Here is a 24,735-nt window from a genome sequence, read left to right on the forward strand (position 1 = left end):
CCATCATCCTGTCAGCACAGAGATCATGTTTCCTGTTTGCTTTTTCTGTTCGTTGCTACTGTTTAAAGAGGCGTCATGGCAGAATTGCTCAGGTGTTGGACTTGTTACCCTGTGTTCCACCAGTGATCGGGATTCCATGCCGTAGCGTGATGATGTGTCCTTGGGAAAGGCACTGTGATGTTCCCCACTCCTCCAGCCAGGTGTGACTGGAGTATCTGACTTTGGTTGGGAAAGGTTAGTGAGTAAGGAGAGGACCAGGCCCCGCCTTCCTATGCTGAGCCCTGGACATATATATGATAGTCAGTCGTGTCCGACGAGGACCATCAGAACAGCAGAGGAGGCAACTGCTGTTCGACTGTTTGGGCTAGAATTTGATTATAGTGGAGAGTGTCTTGCCCAAGTACATCCCCACTGTCTCGGCCAAGAGCGTTTTAGGACAGTCGGCGTTGGGATGGTTCCCAAAGGCCAACTAGCCCTCAAGGCTGCAGCACTAAGAGCCAGTGCAATTTTGCCTCCTAGTTTGTGAGTCATAGTCCTTCACAAAAGACTAAGCTGTAAATTGTTTCCCATTGACTGGAGAAACCATTGATAATACAGCTCTCACTTTGCTGTTGGCCGAAATGTAAACTTATGTCAATCTGTGATATAAGCCGAGTGTTGGGCCTAGTCCTGGACATGATGGGTATGAAGTCACTGCCCTGATGGCTGTGGAAGACTGCGGGATTTTTTTGTTTTTTTTTCACAGTTCATTATCCTGTGAACACAAAGGCTTTCCTGTTTGTGTTGTGGCCAACATCCAGTGCTTCCTTTTGTGGTGGAAATTACCATTTTATTTCTTGTCATCCCCGGCTCATGAAAGGAGCAGTTCAAGACTTTTGATGATCACGTGACATTGATTAAAACTTACAGAACTCCGATTGGTTTAATTGCAGAGGTCTCTGGACCGTTTCAAAAAGGGTTTGGATATGCACAAAGTGTAAAGCTTCTTAAACAATGATTGTTTTCACTTCCTATTGATGTTAAACACGCATAAACAAACAGAAAGAGGGCAGATGGAGAGAGATTGGGGAGGGGGAGGCGGGGGGGAAGAAAAAAAAAAGAAAAGGTGCCTTTTATTGTCTGCCGTTGCTCAAAAACCGTCACGCACATATCCTTGATGGATGCAGTATTTCCCAATTTCCCCCCAAACCTCTACCCTCCGTCATCCCTGCACCCCCCCTCGCTCCCCCCACCCTCCACCCCCTCCCTCCCTGCCCTGTCATGTTTCCCTCTCTCAGATCCCCACCCGCGCTCAGTCTGACCATTCCCTCATCTGTATTGCGTAGCGCTACAGGATAGGACACACTGGCGTGCCACTGACAAGGCAAGCACACAACACGACAGCTTTGAGGAGAACCGCCACAGCAGCATTGACAAGTCCCACGAGAAGAAGAGAAGAAGAATGTCACAGCAACAGCAGTGTCCAAAGAGCCTTGAGCCCTGCCCTCACTGCGAATGTCCATGCAGATCCAAACTGGAGATGCACAGCCATTTTCAAGTCCACACCGAACGAGACCGAGAATCACACAAATGTCCTTGTGGGACACGACTTGTATGCGTCGTCCAGTTTCAGTGGCCTTGGTGAAACAATCCTTCAAGGAACTGTTGAAGGAGGGAGGGGATTTGGAAAAAAATGAAGTTGTGGGTATTACTGCAAGAGACTAAACATGAGATAAAGGGAATCATTTCACCAACGAGCAAGCAAACCAAACCACCAAGCAGCTCATTGGGCCGTTTGGAGATCTGCTGACATCGGTTCAGAATAGAAAACTACATAGGAACAGCCACGTAACAAGATCCATGCTTGAACGATTCTCCAAGGACTTGCTGAAGGAGGGGGACGTTAGGGGAAGGGTGGAGAAAACACCAACAGATGGACTGACAGCACTGCAGAATGGACAGGAAAATCATTCGCCCAGACCCCAGGCTTTGACGCAAAACCGACAGACCAGGAGGAATCTGGTGAACAGTTCTTTAGTGCTGGACGCCCCAGTGACTCTTCACAGACATGGAGGAATGTGTTGAACAGTTCACTGTTCAGTGACTCTTCACAAAGCTGTGGGAGAAGAAGAGATTTAGTAATCGGCAACATGCACTTCGAACACTGTGTCTCTATGATGGTCTTTTGTGTATAGTGCCGGCAACATACACTTGCATACTATGTCCCCATGGTGGTCTGTAGTGTATAGTGCCGGCAGCATACACTTTCAACTCTATCCCTACAGTGGTCTGTAGTGTATAGTGTTGGCAACATACATTTGCATACTATGTCCCCATGGTGGTCTGTAGTGTATAGTGCCGGCAACATATACTTGCACACTGTGTTCCTATGGAGGTCTGTAGTGTATAGTGTCAGCAACATACGCTTTCAACTCTATCCCTATGGTGGTCTGTAGTGTATAGTGTCGGCAACATACACTTACAACTGTATCCCTATGATGGTCTGTAGTGTATAGTGTCAGCAGCATACATTTTCAACTCTATCCCTATGGTGGTCTGTATTGTAGTGCCGGTAACATACACTTACAAGTGTATCCCTATGGTGGTCTGTAGTGTATAGTGTCGGCAACATACACTTGCACACTGTTTCCCTTTGGGTGGTCTGTAGTGTATAGTGCCGGCAACATACTATTACAACTGTATCCCTGTTGTGGTCTGTAGTGTATAGTGTCGGCAACATGCACTTAGAACTGTATCCGTACTGTGGTCTGTAGTGTATAGTGTCGGCAACATACACTTGCACACTGTGTTCCTATGGAGGTCTGTAGTGTATAGTGCCGGCAACATACACTTGCTCACTGTTTGTTCGGTGGTCTGTATTGTAGTGCCGGCAACATACACTTACAACCTTATCCCTATGGTGGTCTGTAGTGTATAGTGCCGGCAACATACACTTCCAACTGTTTCCCTTTGGTGGTCTGTAGTGTATAGTGTCGGCAACATACACTTACAACCTTATCCCTATGGTGGTCTGTAGTGTATAGTGCCGGCAACATACACTTACAACTGTTTCCCTGTGGTGGTCTGTAGTGTATAGTGTCGGCAGCATACACTTACAACTGTATCCCTGTGGTGGTCTGTAGTGTATAGTGTCGGCAACATACACTTTCAACTCTACCCCTACGGTGGTCTGTGTTGTAGTGCCGGCAACATACACTTACAAGTGTATCCCTGTGGTGGTCTGTAGTGTATAGTGTCGGCAACATACACTTACAACTGTATCCCTTTGGTGGTCTGTAGTGTATAGTGTCGGCAACATACACTTACAACTGTATCCCTATGGTGGTCTGTAGTGTATAGTGCCGGCAACATACACTTCCAACTGTATCCCTTTGGTGGTCTGTAGTGTATAGTGTCGGCAACATACACTTACAACTGTATCCCTGTGGTGGTCTGTAGTGTATAGTGTCGGCAACATACACTTACAAGTGTATCCCTATGGTGGTCTGTAGTGTATAGTGTCGGCAGCATACACTTCCAACTGTATCCCTTTGGTGGTCTGTAGTGTATAGTGCGACAGCATACACTTGCACACTTTTTCCCTTTGGTGGTCTGTAGTGTATAGTGTCGGCAACATACACTTACAACTGTATCCTTACGGGGTGCCGGCAACATACACTTACAACTGTATCCCTTTGGTGGTCTGTAGTGTATAGTGTCGGCAACATATACTTTCAACTCTATCCCTACGGTGGTCTGTAGTGTATAGTGCCGGCAACATACACTTGCACACTGTTTCCCTTTGGTGGTCTGTACTGTGAAGTGCTGACAATATGGTCTGTACTGTTTAGTGTTGGCAACATACACTTGTATACTATATCCGTAATAGTGATCTGTTCTGTAGAGTGCTGACAATTATGGTCTGTACTGAAAAGTGCCGGCAATATGGTCTGTACAGTATAGTGCCAGCGACATGCACTTGTACACTTGTGTCCCCAGTGGTGGTTTGTGTGCACCTTGAAACACACACACACACACACACACACACACACACACACACACACACACACACAAAATGTAAGCAGTAATTCTTTTCACTGTGGAATCTGGCCATGTTGAAACAAAGTTGGTCGATGTGTCATACAGGTGGTCTGTCCTTCATTGTTGAGGCTGTTCTTTGAAACCTGTTGTTGTGGAGACTGTTCTTAAAACAGTGGCCTTGTGTCTTTGCTTTTTGATCTGTATCTCTCTGTGTCTGTGTGTGTGTGTGTGTGTGTGTGTGTGTGTGTGTGTGTGTGTGTGTGTGTTTAATGTGCATGCGTTGTATCATAAGAGCTATATTCCAATATTTCATAATATTTGTTAATAAATTTAACACTGTTTTGAAAGCTATACATACAAAAAACAAAGTACATTTTGAGCAGTATTAAAAAAAAAGAGAGAGAATGTTTTCTAAAAAGAAATAAAACATGTATACCTTTTCCACATGTGCTATATAATTGAGGAAAATATATATAAAGCAGAGCATTATTTTGTGAAAAAGACGTAATGCATATGCATACGTGTGTCACTTTTGTTTATAGGCTTAGATGTATTATTTTGTCAAAAAGATATTTGTATGTTGCTTTCGTTTATAGGGGTACAGTGTATAGAATTAGGAGCTTTTAATTTCCCTTTGAGATATTTATGAATCAGTGTGTTGTCTGATAATTGATGTGTTTTTAAAAAAGATATGTTTAACTTTTTGCCAAGGTATATTTATTTTGCCCATGAATAATAAAATTATGATGCTAAAGGTTTTTTTTTCTTTTTCCTTGATTTATTTGTTGTTTCTTTTTTGTGTCTGCGTGTAAGTCAGATATCAGCTTTTTGATTTATTATTGTTATTATTATCATAATCATTATTATTATTATTATTATTATTAACAAAGATGCGATGTGATGTAGCATATGTGGATAAGTCCACAGGCTTTGACGTCTCCTTGAAACTAAAATTTATATTGTCCATTGACATCAGATGTCTGTGGTATGGCTTTGTGTGTGTGTGTGTGTGTGTGTGTGTGTGTGTGTGTGTGTGCGTGCGTGCGTGTGTGTGTGTGTGTGTGTGTGTGTGTGTGTGTCCGTGACCGTGTTAGCTTGGATCAGTTCATCACACAGGGCATGCGAATTGCTCATCGGTGGGTGTAATTAATTATTGTCAGCGACACGTTATAGCTTGTTTTTTTTCCCTCCTTTTCACCCTCACTCTTTCTCTTTGTGTTCTCGGGGGGCGGGGGGCGGGGTGGGTGGGTGGGTGGGGGGAATCATAATTTTAAAAATATTTTACAAATTATTATTATGCACACATGCATGTTGCACGTGCACACACCTCTCAACTCTCAGACTACTGCTATTACTGCTACTTCTGCTGTTACAGTTATGACTGTTTTGTGTAGAGGACACAGAATGTTTTGAATATTTCATTACATCAAAGAAAAAAAATTGTTTAGACTTATGTTTTGTGCATATTGTTTGCTTTTTCTTATTGAATTTATTGATCACTTGCTTTAATGTGTGTGTGTGTGTGTTTTTTAAATACTGTTTTTTTGTGTGTATTTCTTCGGTGGTTGTTTCTTTACTTGTCTAGCCATTGTGTCTTCCGGTTTGAACGTGTGTTAACACTGTGCATGTGACGTCATCTTTGTCACGTTGGTGACGTCATCACCGTTATGTGACGTCATCTTGAGTTACAGGAACTCTTGCGTGACGTCGTGATTGTGTGTGTGTGTGTGTGTGTGTGTGTGTGTGACTTCATTTTCATCACAACCCAATGATGCGTGACGCCCTTCGTCACAGCCACTGTTGTCTGATGTCATCTTTTGTCACAGCCGTTGTGTGACGTCATCTTCAGTTTATAGCCGTTGTTGTTGTGTGACGGTATTCGTCACAGCTTGTGTGACGTCATCTTCGTCACAGACGTGATTTTGTCTTTTTCCTCTTCCCCTTGTCCAGCCCACATGTTTTATGTACATGATCTTTGTTTTCTTCTTCTTCTTCTTTTTTCTTCTTCTCCACCAAATCTTTTTGGCCCCCAGGAGTGTAGTGATGTACACTGTTGGTGACCATGTCCTGTGAAAATGAGCCGTGGGTTTTTGTGTTACAGCTGATGATGCTCCGGGCTCTGTGGTATACAGTTCGTGACTCGGGTGTATGAACCGAGTGACCCGTGTGTGTGTGAGCGCGCATTTTTTTTTTTTTTTTTGTATATCATATATGTGTGTATGTATCTTTTATATGTCCTTCGTCACTCTTTTTTTGCTTCATGGCCTTTATTATTGGGAAATGTGGATTTTGGATTGCTTAAATCAATAAATTATATTTTGACTCTTGAGCTCCTGTGTGCTTTGTTTTTGTTGATGTATATGTGTGCCTCCCGCATCCTTATTTTGTATCTGTATTCCAGTTTTGTCGATAATATATATATATATATATATATATATATATATATATATATATATGTGTGTGTGTGTGTGTGTGTGTGTGTGTGTGTGTCCCGCATCATTGTCCTTGTGTATCTGTATTCCTGTTTTGATCTGCGTGTAGGTATGTTGGTTACTCTTAAAATGCAATTGAACTTTTTCTTTTTTTCGCTCACGTGTGTGTTTACGCACAACGCAAGTCCATGCAACAACCTTGTGCTTCTGTTCTTTCTCTCTCTGAAACTTCTCTCTCTGTGTGTGTGTGTGTGTGTGTGTGTGAAACTTAAAGAAATCCATTTACTCTTGACGTACGTGGTCTGTCGACACTAACTTTTAACTTAAAACAAAGGAAAAATCAGTTCTTTCCACACATTCTGATTATGATAATGCACTCGATCCTGAGAAGGACGTAAGAATGGCCAAGAAGAAGGGGGGGGGGGGGGGGGGGAGACCGGGGGGAGGGGGGACGGGAGGGGGGGGATCAAAACGTTGATTTATAGCAAACATTTGTATCATTTTTAATTAAAATGTAAACTTATGCCTCGAAATGGAAACACAATGATACCAGACGCAGCAAACATTCTGGACATCAATCTGAATTTACCACAGGAATTGTTTAAACGGATTTCACTCATCATAAACATTGAATTTTCAATACTTTAAACCAATCGGCTGTTGTGAAGTTTACGTAACATTTACGTGAACGACTGCTTGCACTAAGTAATGACATAAAACAAAAGACAGCCTTTAGCTCTAGGTTTGTTGAGCAATTTTTATTATCCACAGCAGGCTACAATTTGTATTTATTTCAACAATGGTCGAGCAAAGGCCCAGTTTGTCCAAAGTATCTCACTGACAAAAAAAACTCCACAGCACAAGACATGGAAATACCGGCTACCAAATTAAATCTGTCACCCATAAACAGTTAGCTGGAGTAACACACTCACACACATTATCATCATCATAATCATCATCATAATCACAACCTTAATACACATCATCATCGTCATAATCACAACCTTAATACACATCATCATCGTCATAATCACAAAACTTAACACACATCATCATCATCATCATCACCATCTCCACCATCATCATAATTACAACTTATCGCACAAAATAAGTAGGGAACACAATCAATAGTAAATGAAAAAAAACCCACCATATTTACACAGCTACCATTCCAATGTGAAATAAAAAGAGTTGTAGAAAAGATGTCAAATGCAGAGTTTCAATTGATCGATACAGATATTTACATAGCGCTTATCCTCATCGTCTTATCATTATCACCCATCCACATTTCACTATCTCACCCTCACTTGTTTAAAAACAATGACATTCATCTGGCTCTGAGTAGTCGTTAGTCTGAAACGAAACAAGGGGAAGTGTCTGTCATAATAATAATAAGTAATAATAAACAAAAAAAAAAAAAAAATATATATATATAACGCGTTTCTCAAAAAAATACCTGCTCAAAGCGCTTTACATTTCGCTTCCCACTCCTCTTCCGCTGATGATCAAAATCTTTTGTGTTCCCGAATTCCACACACAGAAACATGTACGGCTGGGGAAGCTTTTAGTTTTTCAAGGCAAGGCAAGATAAGGCAAGGCAATGCAAGTTCACCCCGCGTGTCCCCTAATGGGCAATGAAACAACACATACATGAATACATACATTCTTTTTTTTTTTATTTTTTTTTTTTTTTACACACTATACAAATCAAAAGTGATGTCAAAAAACAAACAAAAATGCTAACTCTAGCAAACAAGTAAATGCAAATCAACAAGCCAATTTCCCTAGTAATTGAATAATAACGCAAACAACCGTATATACAAATCAATATCAGAACATGTAAATTTTCACCATTTCCCCCTATCAACAGACACAAGTTCTATCGAAAAGAAATACGTATGAATGAAACAAAGGATTTCAATTTTAACAGTACTCTTTTTTTTTCCCTCTCTCTCAGAAAACGGTCAGTAGAATTTTATGGAGTTTGGATCAGCGCTACAGAATGCAGACACATATTTTGGTCTGGTGTCAAAAAATAGGCACAAAAACAAATAACGGACTTCACTGGCAACGTTGTTCATGGAACATTTTTCACAGGTTCTTGTATTTCTGGCTGAACTCTCCAAACGCTGTATACCATCAAGCAGATTCCAAACGTTTCTAATTCAATCGCACAATTGTTTGGTAACACTGTAAAATAAGCATTTTGCCCATAACATTCTGTAATTAATATGCATAGTATCGTTAAATGAGCAATTTGACCAAAACATCCTGTAATAACTAATATAGGTATGCATAGCATCGTTATGTACATGTCTGTGCCAATCTTGCAAAACCTGATATTTTTCTTCTTTATTCATGGGCTGCAACTCACACGGTCACTGGTATGTACACGAGTGGGCTTTTACGTGCATGGCCGTTATTACCCCGCCATGAACGCAGCCATACTCCGCTTTCGGGGGTGTGCATGCTGGGTATATTCTTGTCTCCATAACCCACCGAACGCTGACATGGATTACAGGATCTTTAATGTGCTTATTAAATTTTGATCTTCTGCGTGCGTATACACATGAAGGGGGTTCAGGCACTAGCAGGTCTGCACATAATGTTGACCTGGGAGATAGGAAAAATCTCCAACCCTTTACCCTACACCAGGCGCCGTTACCGAGAAAAACCCGATCTTTTAAAACAACGCTTAACTTTCTCTTTAAAACCAGGTGGGATGCAGATCAAAACTTTGTCGATTCGACCAGAAACCACTTAATAGCCTAATAAATCCAATTTCATTCAGGAAGGTTTGAATACTAATCAGGTATTGATTCTGATGTGATGTCAGTGGTGTGCAAACTTAGTATCCACCGCCTTTTTCAGTCCATCATAGTCCCCTCACTCACAGCCTTCCTGAAAACATCACCTTTCAAGCAGTGTCTGCACAATCATGGCACTCAGTTCCATGCCTGAATTCTATTGAGCCACAACTAATGTGTGTGTGTGTGTGTGTGTGTGTGTGCGTGCGCGTGCATGTACATGTGCATGTGCACGTGTGTGTGTGTGTGTGTGTGTGTGTGTACGTGCGTGCGTGCTTCAATCGCTCAAGACATCCCGTCACTGACGAGAACTTGCTACTTTCAGTTTGAGCACACAAAACCTTTAGGTGACAGGATGTGTTTGAAAGACCAAACTTTTCGTTTTTCTTAAAATGAAAGGCGAAAGGTCGGGCGGCCGTCTTCAATATCATTGAAATAGAGAATGCTGACGTCAACGAGAACGCCAACGTCATGGAAAAACACTGACGTCATGGTGGAGGCTGACGTCATGGAGCCTCCTTCATCAGGTATCCCATGTCGAACCAACTTTCTCTGATGTGGCGTGTGTAGACTTGCAGTTTAACCTTTGCTGAGAAGTTGAAGCTGGGTTGAAACATGGTGTAGATCACCTGAAAAAAAGAAAAAGAAAAAAAAAAAAAGGGTCACATAACATGTCAGTTAAATGGCGGCAGTTCTCCTGATGTCTTTGCTCATGTTCTATTTTTTGGAAGACAGTCTGCTTCTCACTGTACATCTATATCACGGTTTAAAAAAAAATGGCTGACTGTGCACGCAAAAGAACCCACGGCAACAAAAGGGTTGTCCCTGGCAAAATTCTGTTGAAAAAATCCACTTCGATAAGAAAACAAAAAACAAACAAAAAACAACAACAAAAACTGTAGGCAGGAATTCTTTTTTTTTTTTTTTCTTTTTTTTTTTTTAAAGGGTGGCGCTCTCAGTGCAGCGACACGCTCTCCCAGGGGAGATCAGCCCGAATTTCACACAAATAAATCTTTTGTGACAAAGAGAGTAATACAAAACAATACAATACAATGCAATACAATACAATTTGTGATAATGGTGAGAACTAGACTGAATAAATTCCCGCCTTCTAACTACCGAATGAAATAGTCATGGCCACCATGCACTGGCTTTTAATTAAGACAGCCTTTGATGCCTCAATTTATGTGAACATTTTTTTTTTCTCCCCTAATTTCGACAATCTCCACATTTCTTCCCTCAGATGAGTTCTTTCCATTCAATTTCGTTCCGAAGACGGAAAGATTGTAAATTTGTTTGAATAACATTGTAATATAAGACTGTGTGGTTCGTCCGTCGGGATCGACGAGGACCATCTAGTCATCCTAGGGGTGGGTGGGTTGGGCTCTGTGGGTGCGCAGATGACTGGTCAGGTCAATCCGCGCCCGGAAGGTTCTGACGCAGTGTGGACAGGGGATAGTGGCGGCTGTCGGGGACTTGCTGGCACTGCTTTTCCTAGCCTGTCTGCGTTTTATAAGACTGTAAATTTGTTTGAATAACATTGTATAATAATTATACTCCGCATTTCTTCCCCTGTCAAGAGACGTCAAGAAGGCCAGTCAAAGATGGAGGGGAAGAAATGTGGAGTATATCGGGTGTCCCCCAAAAAGTGAACCGTTTTTTGACAAGTATTTTCTCAGTGAGAGAGAAACCGAATTCATTGAACGTTTTCACACAGTAACCTCAGGGTATCATCAATAAGTCTGCAAACTATAGAAAAGTTCGGACGCAAATTATGCGAGTATTGTCAAAACGGCATGTCAAAAAAACCCAATATTAGAGGAAAACTCACTTTCTCTTTGAAACAGTTTTCAATGGTAACCTTATCACTTTCACTCAAAGGCATGGTTGATCCTTCCAAACTGAAACTTTGGACAGAATTGATTTTGGATACAGACGACAATTAAAAAAAAATCAATAAAAAAAAAAATCAATAGACTTGACACCCAGACAGGCTATTTTTAGACTGACACTGATTGACAGATGCCAATACCTGGCAGCTGGCATGAACATGATGAAGGTCACATTGCACAGCTCTGATACTGGATTTTTTCGACATGCTGTTTTGAATTTGACAATACTCGCATAATTTGCGTCCGAACGTTTAGATATTGCTGATGATGCCCTAAGGTTACTGTGTGAAAATGTTCAATGAATTCGGTTTCTCTGTCACTGAGAAAATACTTGTCAAAAAGCGGTTCACTATTTTTTTGGACACACGATATATATTACAATGTTATTGACTAATTTACAACTTTTTCCCGTCTTATAAACGGAAAGGCACAGGGGAAGAAATGTCGATATTGCCATAATTTCTTGGAAGAAATGTATATATATATATATATATATATATATATATATATATATATTACAATGTTATTTACCAATTTACAACTTTTTCCGTCTTATAAACGGAAAAACACAGGGGAAGAAATGTGGATATTGCCATAATTTCTTCTTTAGATTATTATTATCATTATTATTTCGTTTCATCCTTGATAGTTATTTTGGGTTTGCTTTCGATATGTCCTTTTGTTTTCCTTGTCGTTGTAGAAGGTTGAAACATGAATTCATTTTATCTATTCTTTTATTTCTTTATCAACGTAATAATGATTGATTGACTGGTCGATCCATCTGTCGTTGAATGATTGGTTGACTGATGATATACTGACACAACGAACTGGATATATGTCACATATGTACTGTTTTGTCTCTCATAAACCTCGAGGTGATGTCGGTACTGTCCTGTTTCAATAAATCCTAAAATTCAGGGACCTACTTCAACGACAAAGTACGTGCAGAAATGCGACGATAATACCATAAGTATTTGTATTTGTATTTCTTTTTATCACAACAGATTTCTCTGTGTGAAATTCGGACTGCTCTCCCCAGGGAGAGTGCGTCGCTATACTACAGTGCCACCCCTTTTTTAAATTTAAATTTTTTATTTATTTTTCTTGCGTGCAGTTTCATTTGTTTTCTCTGTCCAAGTGGATTTTTCTGCAGAATTTTGCCAGGAATAACCCTTTTGTTGCCGTGGGTTCTTTTACGTGCACTAAGTGCATGCTGCACACGGGACCTCGGTTTATCGTCTCATCCGAATGACTAATTTCCAGAGGGGGAGAAAATATCGGCGGCTGAGCGGTGATTCGAACCAGCGCGCTCAGATTCTCTCGCTTCCTAGGCGGACGCGTTACCTCTTAAGCCATCGCTCCACATGTAGATATTGTGACCCTTTTTTCAGTGGTTTTCAACTGTATTTTGAGGGTAATTCTTTTCAATTTTAATACAGATTAAGTCAATTAACTGACGTACAGAAATCCTACACACACACACACACACACAAACCAACCCTGTCTTTGATGACGAGTTCAGTCAGTTCGTGACAATCAAAGAGCCGCTCTTTCTCTTTTTGCCCCCCCCCCCCCCCCCAACCCCCTTCCCCCCAACCCCAACTCTCACCAAAACAATGCAAAGGAAGACAAACAAGAAAAAAAATGGCAGATTGAGACAGCTGTGTTAGCTCGTGTACGTCACATGAAATGGGTCACTTTGCGTCGTATCATGCCTGATTCTTCGTTATTTGAAGGGTTCGTCACGCGACACGCGACACGTCATTTCTCGCACTGCAAAAACTGCAGGAAAACTTTCGTTTTATTTAACTCTCTCCACACGAACGGCGACAGAGACGACGTTAACAGCGTTTCATCCCAATTACCATCATCAAAATATTGCAAGCGGAACGCTCTTATACTGAAGAGGTGAATGTTGACAAAGAGTACCACAGTTCTGACGACGGAAGCTAAAGGTTGGGTCATTCAGACACCCACTGGATATCCGAGGGGTCTGTGTAGAGGAGAAGAGAGGACTGGCCGTACTGAGTGAGTTAATAGGTCCCCCGAATTCAGGATACTAAAATGGGACATTATCGGTTTCATGACATCAAAGTATTCTGTTCTATTTCCACAGACAGACACAAACACACACACACACACACACACACACACACACACACACACACACACGTGCGCTCGCGTAAACGCACCCCGCCCCCCACCTAACCCATTTCTCCGCCCCCACTACCCCCCTTTACACACACACACACCCACCCACACACACACACATCACACACACACACACACACGACACACACACACAAACACACACACACACACATGACACGACACACACACACACACACACACACACGACACACACACGACACACACACACACACACACACAGACACACACATACACAGACACACACACACACACTGACACACACACACACACACACACACCACACACACACACAAACACACGACACACACACACACGACACACACACACACACACACACACACACACACATATACAGAGACACACACACACACACTGACAAACACACACACACACACACTGACAAACACACACACACACACACGACACACACACACACACACACACACTGACAAACACACACACACACCCACACACACACACACACACACACACACACACACACACACGACACACACACATACACACACACACTGACAAACACACACACACACACACAAACACATCACACACACACACACACACACACACACACAAACACAAAAACACACACACACCACACACACACTGACACACACCACACACACACACACACGCACACACACACGACACACACACACACACACACACACACACACACACGACACACACACACACACACACACACACACACACGACATACACACAAACACACACACAAACACATCACACACACACACATGACACACACACACACACACACACACACACACACAAACACACACACACACACACGCACAGACACACACACACACACACACTGCCAAACACACACACACACACACACACACACACACACACGACACACACACGACACACACACATACACACACACACACACACACACACACACACATACAGAGACACACACACACACACTGACAAACACACACACACACACATACAGAGACACACACACACACACTGACCAACACACACCACACACACACACAAACACAAACACACACACACGACACACACACACACACACACACACACACACACACACACACCTGCTGGTCAGTACTCATCCAGTTCATGTCCAGCAGCTTCCGTACAGCTCGCCGGTACTCGCTGCAGTACACGTCGGCTACTTCCGGTGTGGCCAGGAACGACGCCCCGCCCACCCACACCCGGTTGCGCCTGATGATGGCGGCTGGAGTCATGTTGACAAACGCGCTAACCTGACTGTAAGCCACGCGAGTCCTGTCGAAATCCTTGGGCACCGTCAAGTGAATGGTTGTCTTGTTTTTCACCTCGTGTCGGAACAGCCCGATATCCAACCAGGCGACGTATCGAGTTTGGTACATCCGCTCGCGCACTACTTTCTGCACCGCCTCGAACTTGGCGTGCATGGCGCAGGAATACAGCGCGTTGATGGTGTTGGGAGGGTGGCGGGGGTAGCCTGGCTGGGCATAGACCCTCCGGATTTCAGCCTCCAACTGGAAGGCCCACAACTCTTTCCTCTTCACGAGGATGATGGTGGTGCGGGAGGGAGGGTAGTGGGCCCTGAGTTGTCGGAAGTGCTCGGCGGTGTCCTTCGTGTCGGCGAAAACGATGAGTGGATTGTCGAGACGTCCAAACACAGCCATCCATTTTGTGTACAGGCTCTGGGTGTAGCGCCCTTTTAACACACACAAAAAATACATTGTAGTTAGCTGTTCCTGGGTGTAGCGCCCTTTTAACATACACAGGAAAACACACTGCGGTTAGCTGGTCCGTGTTGTAGCGCCCTTTTAACACACACAAAAAATACATTGTAGTTAGCTGTTCCTGGGTGTAGCGCCCTTTTAACACACACAAAAAATACATTGTAGTTAGCTGTTCCTGGGTGTAGCGCTCTTTTAACACACACAGGAAAACACACTGCGGTTAGTTGGTCCGTGTTGTAGCGCCCTTTTAACATACACAAAAAATACATTGTAGTTAGTTGTTCCTGGGTGTAGCGCTCTTTTAACACACACAGGAAAACACACTGCGGTTAGTTGGTCCGTGTTGTAGCGCCCTTTTAACACACACAAAAAATACATTGTAGTTAGCTGTTCCTAGGTGTAGCGCCCTTTTAACACACACAAAAAATACATTGTAGTTAGCTGTTTCTGGGTGTAGCGCCCTTTCAACACACAGAGAAAAACACACTGCGGTTAGCTGGTCCGTGTTGTAGCGCCCTTTTAATATACACACACATAAAACCCCCCACATTCCGGTTAGCTGTTCCGAAGTGTAGCGCCCTTTTAACATACACACAAAAGAACACATTGCGGTTAGCTCTGAAAATGGGGTTACAGCATCTGCTAAACGGTAACAAAATCGCTTCAATCAAGGTCATCATCTTAGATGAACAGACTATAAATAAACAAGAGAGGCAAGGCCTTCAAGACTCACTTGTGATAAATTAAGTCCCCTAGCATTAATTACAGAGTAATTTCCCTTTTTTACTATCTGCACCAAAACGTTTGCAAAATAAAAAAAAATTCCATGCTTAGCAAAAGAAGTTCCTGTTTGAACAAAAAATGATAATAATGACTCCTCTTGTTGTTGGGTCATAATAAGAGGTCAAAGTGCCAAGTTCAGAGAATACAAAAAATATAAATATAACAGTAAATGCAGTTGGCATATAATTAATTAGGCTTCTTTTAAAAAAAAATTTGTGCCCACCCCAGAGGTGCAATATTGTTTTAAACGAGATGACTGGAAAGAACTGAATTTTTCCTATTTTTATGCCAAATTTGGTGTCAACTAACAAAGTATTTGCAGAGAAAATGTCAATGTTAAAGTTTACCACGGACACACAGACACACGGACACACACACACACAGACAACCGAACACCGGGTTAAAACATAGGCTCACTTTGTTTACACAAGTGAGTCAATAAAACATCGCTTCCAGTAATGCAACGCCAATTGCCGCTGCTGAACCAGGCCCCTGTAATGCACGGCAGGGTGCTGAAAGTAAGGAATGGAATCGCACACTGCACTGGTTGATAAACCACAGTGATAAGCAAGGAACCCTGTTGTCAGTGTACAATGTTCACACCATCTGCACGTGCAGCTCTTCACGAATGTCACGTGCAGCGAACTAAAGTGGCCACCAACCTTTTTGGATGATAACAACCATCGGAGGTTTTATTTCTCTTTTCTTCTCAACAGCTTTCTAAACGCTATCCCCCCCCCCCACGTGAAAAAGAGCAGAATTAATAATTATTATTATCATCATCATCATCATCAGTGTTGACTGTAATCGTGGAGTGGGTGAAGATGAGGAGGGCAGTTTACTACTTTACTTCCCTCCCTTTGATCGTGTGGACAGAACAGAGGTCTGGGAAATATCTCTTCTTTGTACTAAAACCCGGAATAGAGGACTGTGTATTTTCATATTTTATATATATATATAAAATATATATAATATATATATCAACTTGCACACTTTTCCCAAACCTTACTTGTATTTTACTTCCATACATGGTTAGAAATATTGTTTTTATATGCGATTTCTAATCACAGGTAAGTACGGTAACCATTTTATTTTGAAGCTGTCTGTTTCACACACGATCATAGCGTTATATTCTTCGATGTTGTTTCTCTGATGCGTGTCAGTCACACACACACACACACACACACACAGTTTAATGTTCTGCATATCAGTTATGCATTTTTTTTGGGTTTGTTTGTAGTTTTCTACCTTTTCTGTTTTCCTCTTCCCTCCCCCGCCCTCCACCTCCCTCCCTCCGCCCCGCCCCCCCTTTTTTCTTTTTAAAAGTCATCTAATATCACTGATAGTGTACAGACACTAAACTACAGAACGAACGAACGAACGAACGAACACACACACACACACACACACACACACAAACACACAGAGTCACACTCAAGCATCACGCCACAGTGAGTTAAACAACCCACCTTCGCTGGACATTTTGTTGAGACTCCCTAAGTTGAAATAGGCGGTGACGACAGTGACTTCCGTGCTGTTGGGCAGAGAGAGTGTGTAGCGGCGTATCGACTCCATCATCATCTCTTCTGATTTGAAGTTCTGTAATAACAAGAGCTGTACGTCAATAAGTTGTACTCCTCCCACTCCTCATCATAATCACTATCATCATCATGATCACCACCACCATCATCATCATCATAGACGATAATAATAATAATAATAATCTTTTCCCCCATGCGATGAAGGTTATATTTCACTTATTGAAAAAACAACAACACTATTATGAACATAATTTTGCACAGTTCATACAGGTGACTATTATAACAGCAACAACATTATTAACACGTAAAGTAATTGCAGCGCACTTCAGTGATAATCAACTTGCAAGAGTATTTCTATTTCATAAAACACACGCACAAAAAAAAACCCACCCCCCAAAAAACACACACACTAAAAACAAAAATTAAAAAAAAACAAACAACAAAAATAAATACAAAACCCAACTAATATTGAACATATATTGAACATATTAATTTATTTGATTATTCGACCAAAAAAAAACCCCAAAACCCCCCAAAAAACAACAACCCCCCCAAAAAAACAACAACAAACAAACAAAAAAAACCCCAATAAACACACACACACCAAAAAACAAAAACAAACAAAAAACAAAAACAAAACAACAAAACAACAACAACAACAACAACACACACACACACTGGCATGTATCAAACACATTCGACATGTACACATTTAAGAAACGTCTAATTATAGTGTCTTGCAAGACAGCCACTTTGCTTTAAAGTTCTGTATGATGCATTGTATCATTGTGTTGTGTACTATTTCATAACGCCAGGAAATGTATCTTTCTAAGGCTGCTAAGCTGAGTCTGCATTTGTCAAATTTACATTTATAGATGTAGATTTTTTCCAAGAAGTATTAACAGGTCAAAAATTGTATCAGCGCCTACATTTTTAGCAGTGCCAAAACAATGCCATGCTTTCATTTATTCTAATATAAGTACATGCTTCACATTTCACCCTCTGTAACAATTCAAAATTTCTGCCAGAAGTATTTTGAATGTTTGCATCTCCAGAATATGTGCTCAATGTTGTCCTTTTCATTGCTACAAAAATCACACACACAAAATTATTCACAACACCCATTACTTTCAGGACAATAGTAGTTCCAAGGGGTTTATGAAATATACGCAGCTGAAGCCATTTCATTCTAATGTCTTGAAATTTGCTTACTTTGTAAAACGTCCCTTTCCATGAAATATCTGTTTCCAATCTCTCAGACCACTATAGACAAAAATTTGGAAGTCTGTCGTCTCATAGAAAAATGTCACAGAATAATCTAGTTCCTTTAGGTACTGAATGTATTATTTTCGACATTCTGGGAGTATCATGTGCACAGTTGTTTAGCATGCTCAGCTTTGTTGTATTGTATATATTTTGTGATGGGCGTTTTACAGCTATTAAATGCTATAAAATGTACATTAGTTCCATGTTCCTACTTGTTCATGTTCATCTTGTTCCGTTGCGTGTTAAAAATGTGCAATGCAGTAAACACCTTGAAGAATCCATTGTTTACATCATGTTAGTTTCATTTTTTTTGTTTTTTCATTGAAGAATATTGGTTCAGAAAGTAGCTCAGTTTGTAAACGTGGCCTTGTATGACTGCCAAACTGACTGTAAACCTCAAACGTATGATCCCAAAACAAATTATCTTGTTTGATTTTATATCCTTTTCTTCTCTTATCACAATAACTAATATTTTTACGCACAATATAAACAGGTAAGGAGACAGCGGATCTCCTTGTCGACATCCTCTTTTTACAGGAAACCAGTAAGCAACCTGTCCATTTACTACTACTGCTGAATATTTATATATTCTTTTTATATAGTTTTACACATGTTTTCTCCAAACACGTATGCTTTTAAAACTTCAAGCAGAAAACTCCAATGTAAAGAATCAAAAGCTTTTTCAAAATCTAAGTAAAAGCCCAGGTCGCCGTTTCTTATCCAGACAACTAATAAGGTCATATACTAGTCTTATACTGACTTTAAGGTATCTATTAGCAACAAAACCAGTCTAATCTTCAGAAATTAAAATCCTATTTTGCTATTCATGTAGTTCCAATTTTATACAAAACATTTAATAATGAAACTGGTCTCCAGTTTTCTTATGTATTTCTTTTGTTCATCAAGCTGTAGAATACAGGCGATGAGTCCTTCTTTTTGTGTAGATGAAAGTTCCCGATCCCTGACCGATTAGTTTAGAGCTCGAACAACAAAAGGACCCAGCTTATTGCAAAAGAATTCATATAACTCTGCCCCCAAACCGTCTATGCCAGGACTCTTTAACATTTTTCATATTCTTTAATGGAATGCCTACTCCTTGAAAAGTTATTTCTCATTCTAACACGTTTTTTCTAATCTTGGGATTGTTTGGAATATTCGTTTACTAAAACGTTTATTTCACACGTATCTAGTGTTTTATTTGTGTAGAGTTTTCCATAAAATGCATAAACTTCTTTAATCTTTTGTGGTTCATCTATTAGAGTTCCATTTTTATCTGTCATTTCGGTCATACTTTTATTCACAAAATGTTTTTTTGTTTTTTGTTTTTTTGTTTGTCGGTAAATAGACAATAGTAATGATGATGATGATGATCATAATAATCAATAATAATAATAATATTAATGATGATAATAATGATAGTAAAAGATAATAGGTATTTATAATGCGCTCCACCTCCTTAGAACAGGCGCCGAAAATGCTCTCAATTAACACCAATAATGGTAATGTTCATCTGAGACTCTGAAACTGAGTAAATTAGATTATTTTTGTTTCTGAAATCAGAAGATTTTTGTGTTGAAATTTGATGATGCAGATATTATACCGGGGTACAGAATGGATCAATCAATGGTTATTCTGAAACTAAAATTTGTTAAAAGTATAAAACGTAACACATTTTTGAAATTCAACCGTACCTTTCTGACAGAGAGAGCAGTTCTTTGACGAAAATAATAAATCAATACACGAAACTATCTGCGACTATTCCACAGAAAAGTATAACCTAGAAAACATTCAAGGGCACTTCGTGTATGAATATTGATCTTACAGTCTCAGATAAGGTATTCATTGATTTCCCTCTCGTGAAAATAAGATCTGAAACCTATGTTAAAGTCTGTGCAACAATGAAGAAAAAGAATGCAGTAGAAAAAGAAGAAAAACTGATAAAAGGAATCGGTTTATTAGAAAAAAGGAAAATAGATCGGAAAAAGACAAAAAACAATTAAAAGATAAACATCAAGAATTAGTATCTCTGAAGGAAAAGAAAATACAATGTTTTAAATTTAAGATCAAGAGCAAAATGGATGGCTGAAGGGGAAAAAGTCACAGATTATTTCTGCAATATGGAAAAAAGGATTTTCATGACTATGAGTATGACCAAATTGCTGTACCATAACGAACATTATTAGACGAATCAGAAAAAAAGATAAAACAGGAAGTAAATGTCTTTCACATGAATCTATACACAAAGAAAAAAAAGAGAAAAAAAAAGAGATACATGTGAAATAAGAGATTAAGTTAATGATTTGCTTGAACTGTCATATGATGAAAATGTTTTACTAGAAGGAGAAATAAGTTTAGAAGGAACAAGTTTAGCGTTAAAGAATATTAGAAATGGAAAGAGTCTTGGAACTGATGGGTTTGGAGCAGAATTATAGAAATTAGGCCCCTTTGTAGTTCGTGCTTTAAAACAATCAGTAAGAGACGGAGATTCAGTTTCAGTTTCAGTTGCTCAAGGAGGCGTCACTGCGCTCGGACAAACCATATACGCTACACCACATCTGCCAAGCAGATGCCTGACCAGCAGCGTAACCCAACGCGCTTAGTCAGGCCTTGAGAAAAAAAAAAAAAAAAAAAAAAAAAAGGGGAGGGGGGGGAATAAATAATAGATAAGCTTACATAAATAAATAAATAAATAAATAAATAATAATTATAATATAGAAAAAGGTAGTAGTAATAATAATAGTAATACTAATAAAATGATAATAATAAAAAATAAATAAATAAATAAATAAGACAACAATGGTGATAATTAAGCGAATGAATGTAAAATATGACGACACACATTCACTACCTTAGACGGAGAGCTTTTAACTACTATGAGAAAGGGATTTATAACTTGTATCCTCAAACCAGACAACTCTAACGATAATGATAATGAATACTTACACAGAACACGATTCAGATAATTATCTACTCTAGGTGCTTTACAAAAAAAACTTTTTTTTTTTTTTTTTTTTACATAACAAAGGATATCAATATAAACGTACAATACCCAAATGTGACTAATAAGCCACACACACACACACACACACACACACGAACATATACAAATACACATTCATGCATGTGCATGTGTACACATACAGATGTACACATACACACAAACTCTCTCACTCTCTCTCTCTCTCTCTCTATATATATATATATACATATATATATAAACACAACAAAATACTGGAGGCCTATGTCAGTGTTAAATGTTATATACAAAACTGGGTCTACATGTATTGCAAACAGAATTTTTTTTAAATAAAAGGTTCTTCCAAAATCAGTGGGTGAAGGAAACAGATATCTTGGAGTCAATACATGATTAATCATGACTTAATTACATACCAAGAATCACGACAATTATCTGGACTTCTACCTTGCTTAGACTTTGAGAATGCTTTCGACTCTCTTGACTGGCATTTTTTGCTTTGAGAGCGTATGGTTTGGAGGGTTAGAATATGTAGACAGATAGAAACATTATGCAAAAACATAAAATCGACTGTTACAGTCAATGGTCGAACTACAGACTGGTTCGTTATAGAACGAGGTTCTAGACAAGGTGATCCACTTTCTCCATACTTGTTTATATCATGTGTAGAAATTTTAGCAATTATGATAAGAGAAATCAAATAAACAAATAAAGGGAATAAATAATAATGATATAGAACAAGAAACTTCATAATTTGCTGATGATGCGCAGTTCGTGAATACTGAGGATGTTATATCATTTGAAAGATCTATTTATGAAGTAAAACAATTTGGCACGTTTTCAGGACTTTTCATGAATTCACAAAAAAAAAACCCACAAGCTGTTTGGCTAGGAACTTGTGAACTTCGTTGCATCAACTTTATCCGTCAGTACTTTTCTGTTGAAACTACTAAAACTCTTATTTCTGCTTTTGTGCTGTCACGAATCGGCTACTGTAATTCTCTTCTCATAGGCTGTCTACATAATATTCTCAGCGACTTCAAATAATGACTCTCAGAGTCCCACGTACTGATCACATTTCTCCTCGCCTCCGCACTCTGCATTTGCTCCCTATTGAAGCCAGAATTAAATACAAAGTTGCGTGTCTCTGCTATTCTGCTTTCCACTCCGCAGGACCTACATATCTTTCTGACCTTGTCAGTGTTTACTCTCCCGCAAGAAATCTCCGCTCTTCCTCTGACTGTTACCTTTTGAAACTTCCTCGTGTCAATACAAGAACCTATGGTGAACGTTCTTTCTTCTTTGCTGCTCCTCACATCTGGAACGACCTTCCTCATCATATCTGTGCATCTGATTCTATTTCTGTTTTTCGCTCATCACTAAAAACTCATCTTTTTGAAACCTTTCCGCTCATCACTAAAAACTCATCTTTTTGAAACCTTTCCGCTCATCACTAAAAACTCATCTTTTTGAAACCTTTCCGCTCATCACTAAAAACTCATCTTTTTGAAACTTATCTATGAGCACTCTCGGCTTCCTTGTTCTCCAGCACCACCCAAGTCAGCTCACTTTGGATGTATGTAGAGTGGGAAAAGGAGAGTGTGTGTGTGTGGGGTGGGGAGGGGGGAGGGTAGGAGGGAGTGTGTGTGGGGGGTGGGGGGAGGGAGGAGTTTTTGAGAAAGAGTGGTCATAAATGTTTTATGTAACTTGTAATATTTTTCTTTCATGTAAAGCGCCCTGAGCTCTAAGAGAGTCGAGTAAGGGCGGTATATAAATGTACATTATGTTTATTATTTTTAATATTATTATTATTAGGAAGTAGAAGTAATCTAAAAATTAAATATATGCAGTATTTAGATATTAAGTGGAATCCAGAAAAAAATAAGATACCATTGATATGGTTTACGATGATGTTAAGACTGTGAAAATATTAATTATGCAGATAAACTATGTGAAATGCAGGCCTTATTCAAAATATGGATGAAAAGTATCATTACATCTAAAAGACGTGTCGCTGTATTGAAATATCTAATCTTGTCTAAATAAATTCATTGTGGATTTTACTTCCAACCCCCCCCTCCCCCCTCCCCTCATTGAATGATAACAGTAAAGTAAAACAAAGGGAAAAGTCATTACATCAATACAGCATACACATTATAATCAGGGTTACATGAATGATAACAGTAAAGTAAAACAAAGGGAAAAGTCATTACATCAATGCAGCATGCACATGATAATCAGGGTTACATGAATGGTAATTTGGCAATTACAACACTACATAGCATTGAGAACAGCAAAAAACTAAACTGAAGATAGAAACAGCCACCACCACAACACCGGACGCTGTTTTCAAGAATCCCCAACAGCGCTTGGAGCCAGCAGAGGCAAGCGTTTGTATAATGGAGCACACACAGGCACAAAAGTAAACGAGAAAGAGAAGTCAGTTGTTGACTGTTAGAACCATGATCCGAGTATGGCGCTAACTGACACATTCACGGGTCAAAAGAAGTAGAAAAACAGCAATAAAAAGCATTGAGAAAGGATCTTTAACCCTTTCACTGCCAGTCAATTTAGAGTACAAAATTCCCTTGTGGCACACACAGAGAAAAGACAGTGGCTAAGAATAGCTGGGGATTTCCCCTGCGACGTATTGAAAATATTGTCCGAACATTAAGAGCAGTAGGTTCATGGTTAACAGACCAATGAATGGTCGCCTTTCAGTGACATGGGTTCTCTACCACAGCCTGTGCATAAATGCGAACTTGGCGGTGAAAGGGTTAAACGCACCAGACAAAACAGAATATACTGAAGCATTAAACTATCTTGGATAAGAAAGCTCAGAGCGCCAAAACGTAAAAGGAAAAAAAACAAAACAAAAAAACAAAAAAACAACCCCGCCCCCCCCCCCTCCCCCTCCAAAAAAAACAACAACATAAAACCCCCACACCATTGCAACTGAAATGTTCCCATTTATTTCAATGAAACAGAAAAAAAAATATGGACCTGTCTATGCATTGCGTAACAGTAAGAATAACTTATTTTGGAAACACACTTTTATTATCTATAGAGAATTTCCTTGTCAATGAAGACCAAAATCATA

The 24,735-nt window shown here is 39.9% G+C and overlaps 1 protein-coding gene across 3 annotated transcripts in view; it reads right to left on the minus strand.

The window, feature by feature from the left end:
• Window positions 1–8,115: 8,115 nt before the first annotated feature.
• LOC143302057 (uncharacterized) overlaps window positions 8,116–24,735 on the minus strand; it is an 84,285-nt gene continuing 67,665 nt past the window's right edge. For all 3 annotated transcript variants that reach the window (XM_076616555.1, XM_076616553.1, XM_076616554.1), the window contains 3 exons: window positions 17,324–17,453; window positions 14,433–15,043; window positions 8,116–9,888 (listed from right to left, as the gene is read on the minus strand). In XM_076616555.1, coding sequence (XP_076472670.1) covers window positions 9,766–9,888; window positions 14,433–15,043; window positions 17,324–17,453 — 864 coding nt within the window. In that variant the 3' untranslated portion in view covers window positions 8,116–9,765. The remainder of the gene's footprint in view (window positions 9,889–14,432; window positions 15,044–17,323; window positions 17,454–24,735) is intronic.

The sequence above is a fragment of the Babylonia areolata genome, chromosome 28 (assembly GCF_041734735.1).
Source record: "Babylonia areolata isolate BAREFJ2019XMU chromosome 28, ASM4173473v1, whole genome shotgun sequence".
NCBI classification, from domain to species: domain Eukaryota; kingdom Metazoa; phylum Mollusca; class Gastropoda; order Neogastropoda; family Buccinidae; genus Babylonia; species Babylonia areolata.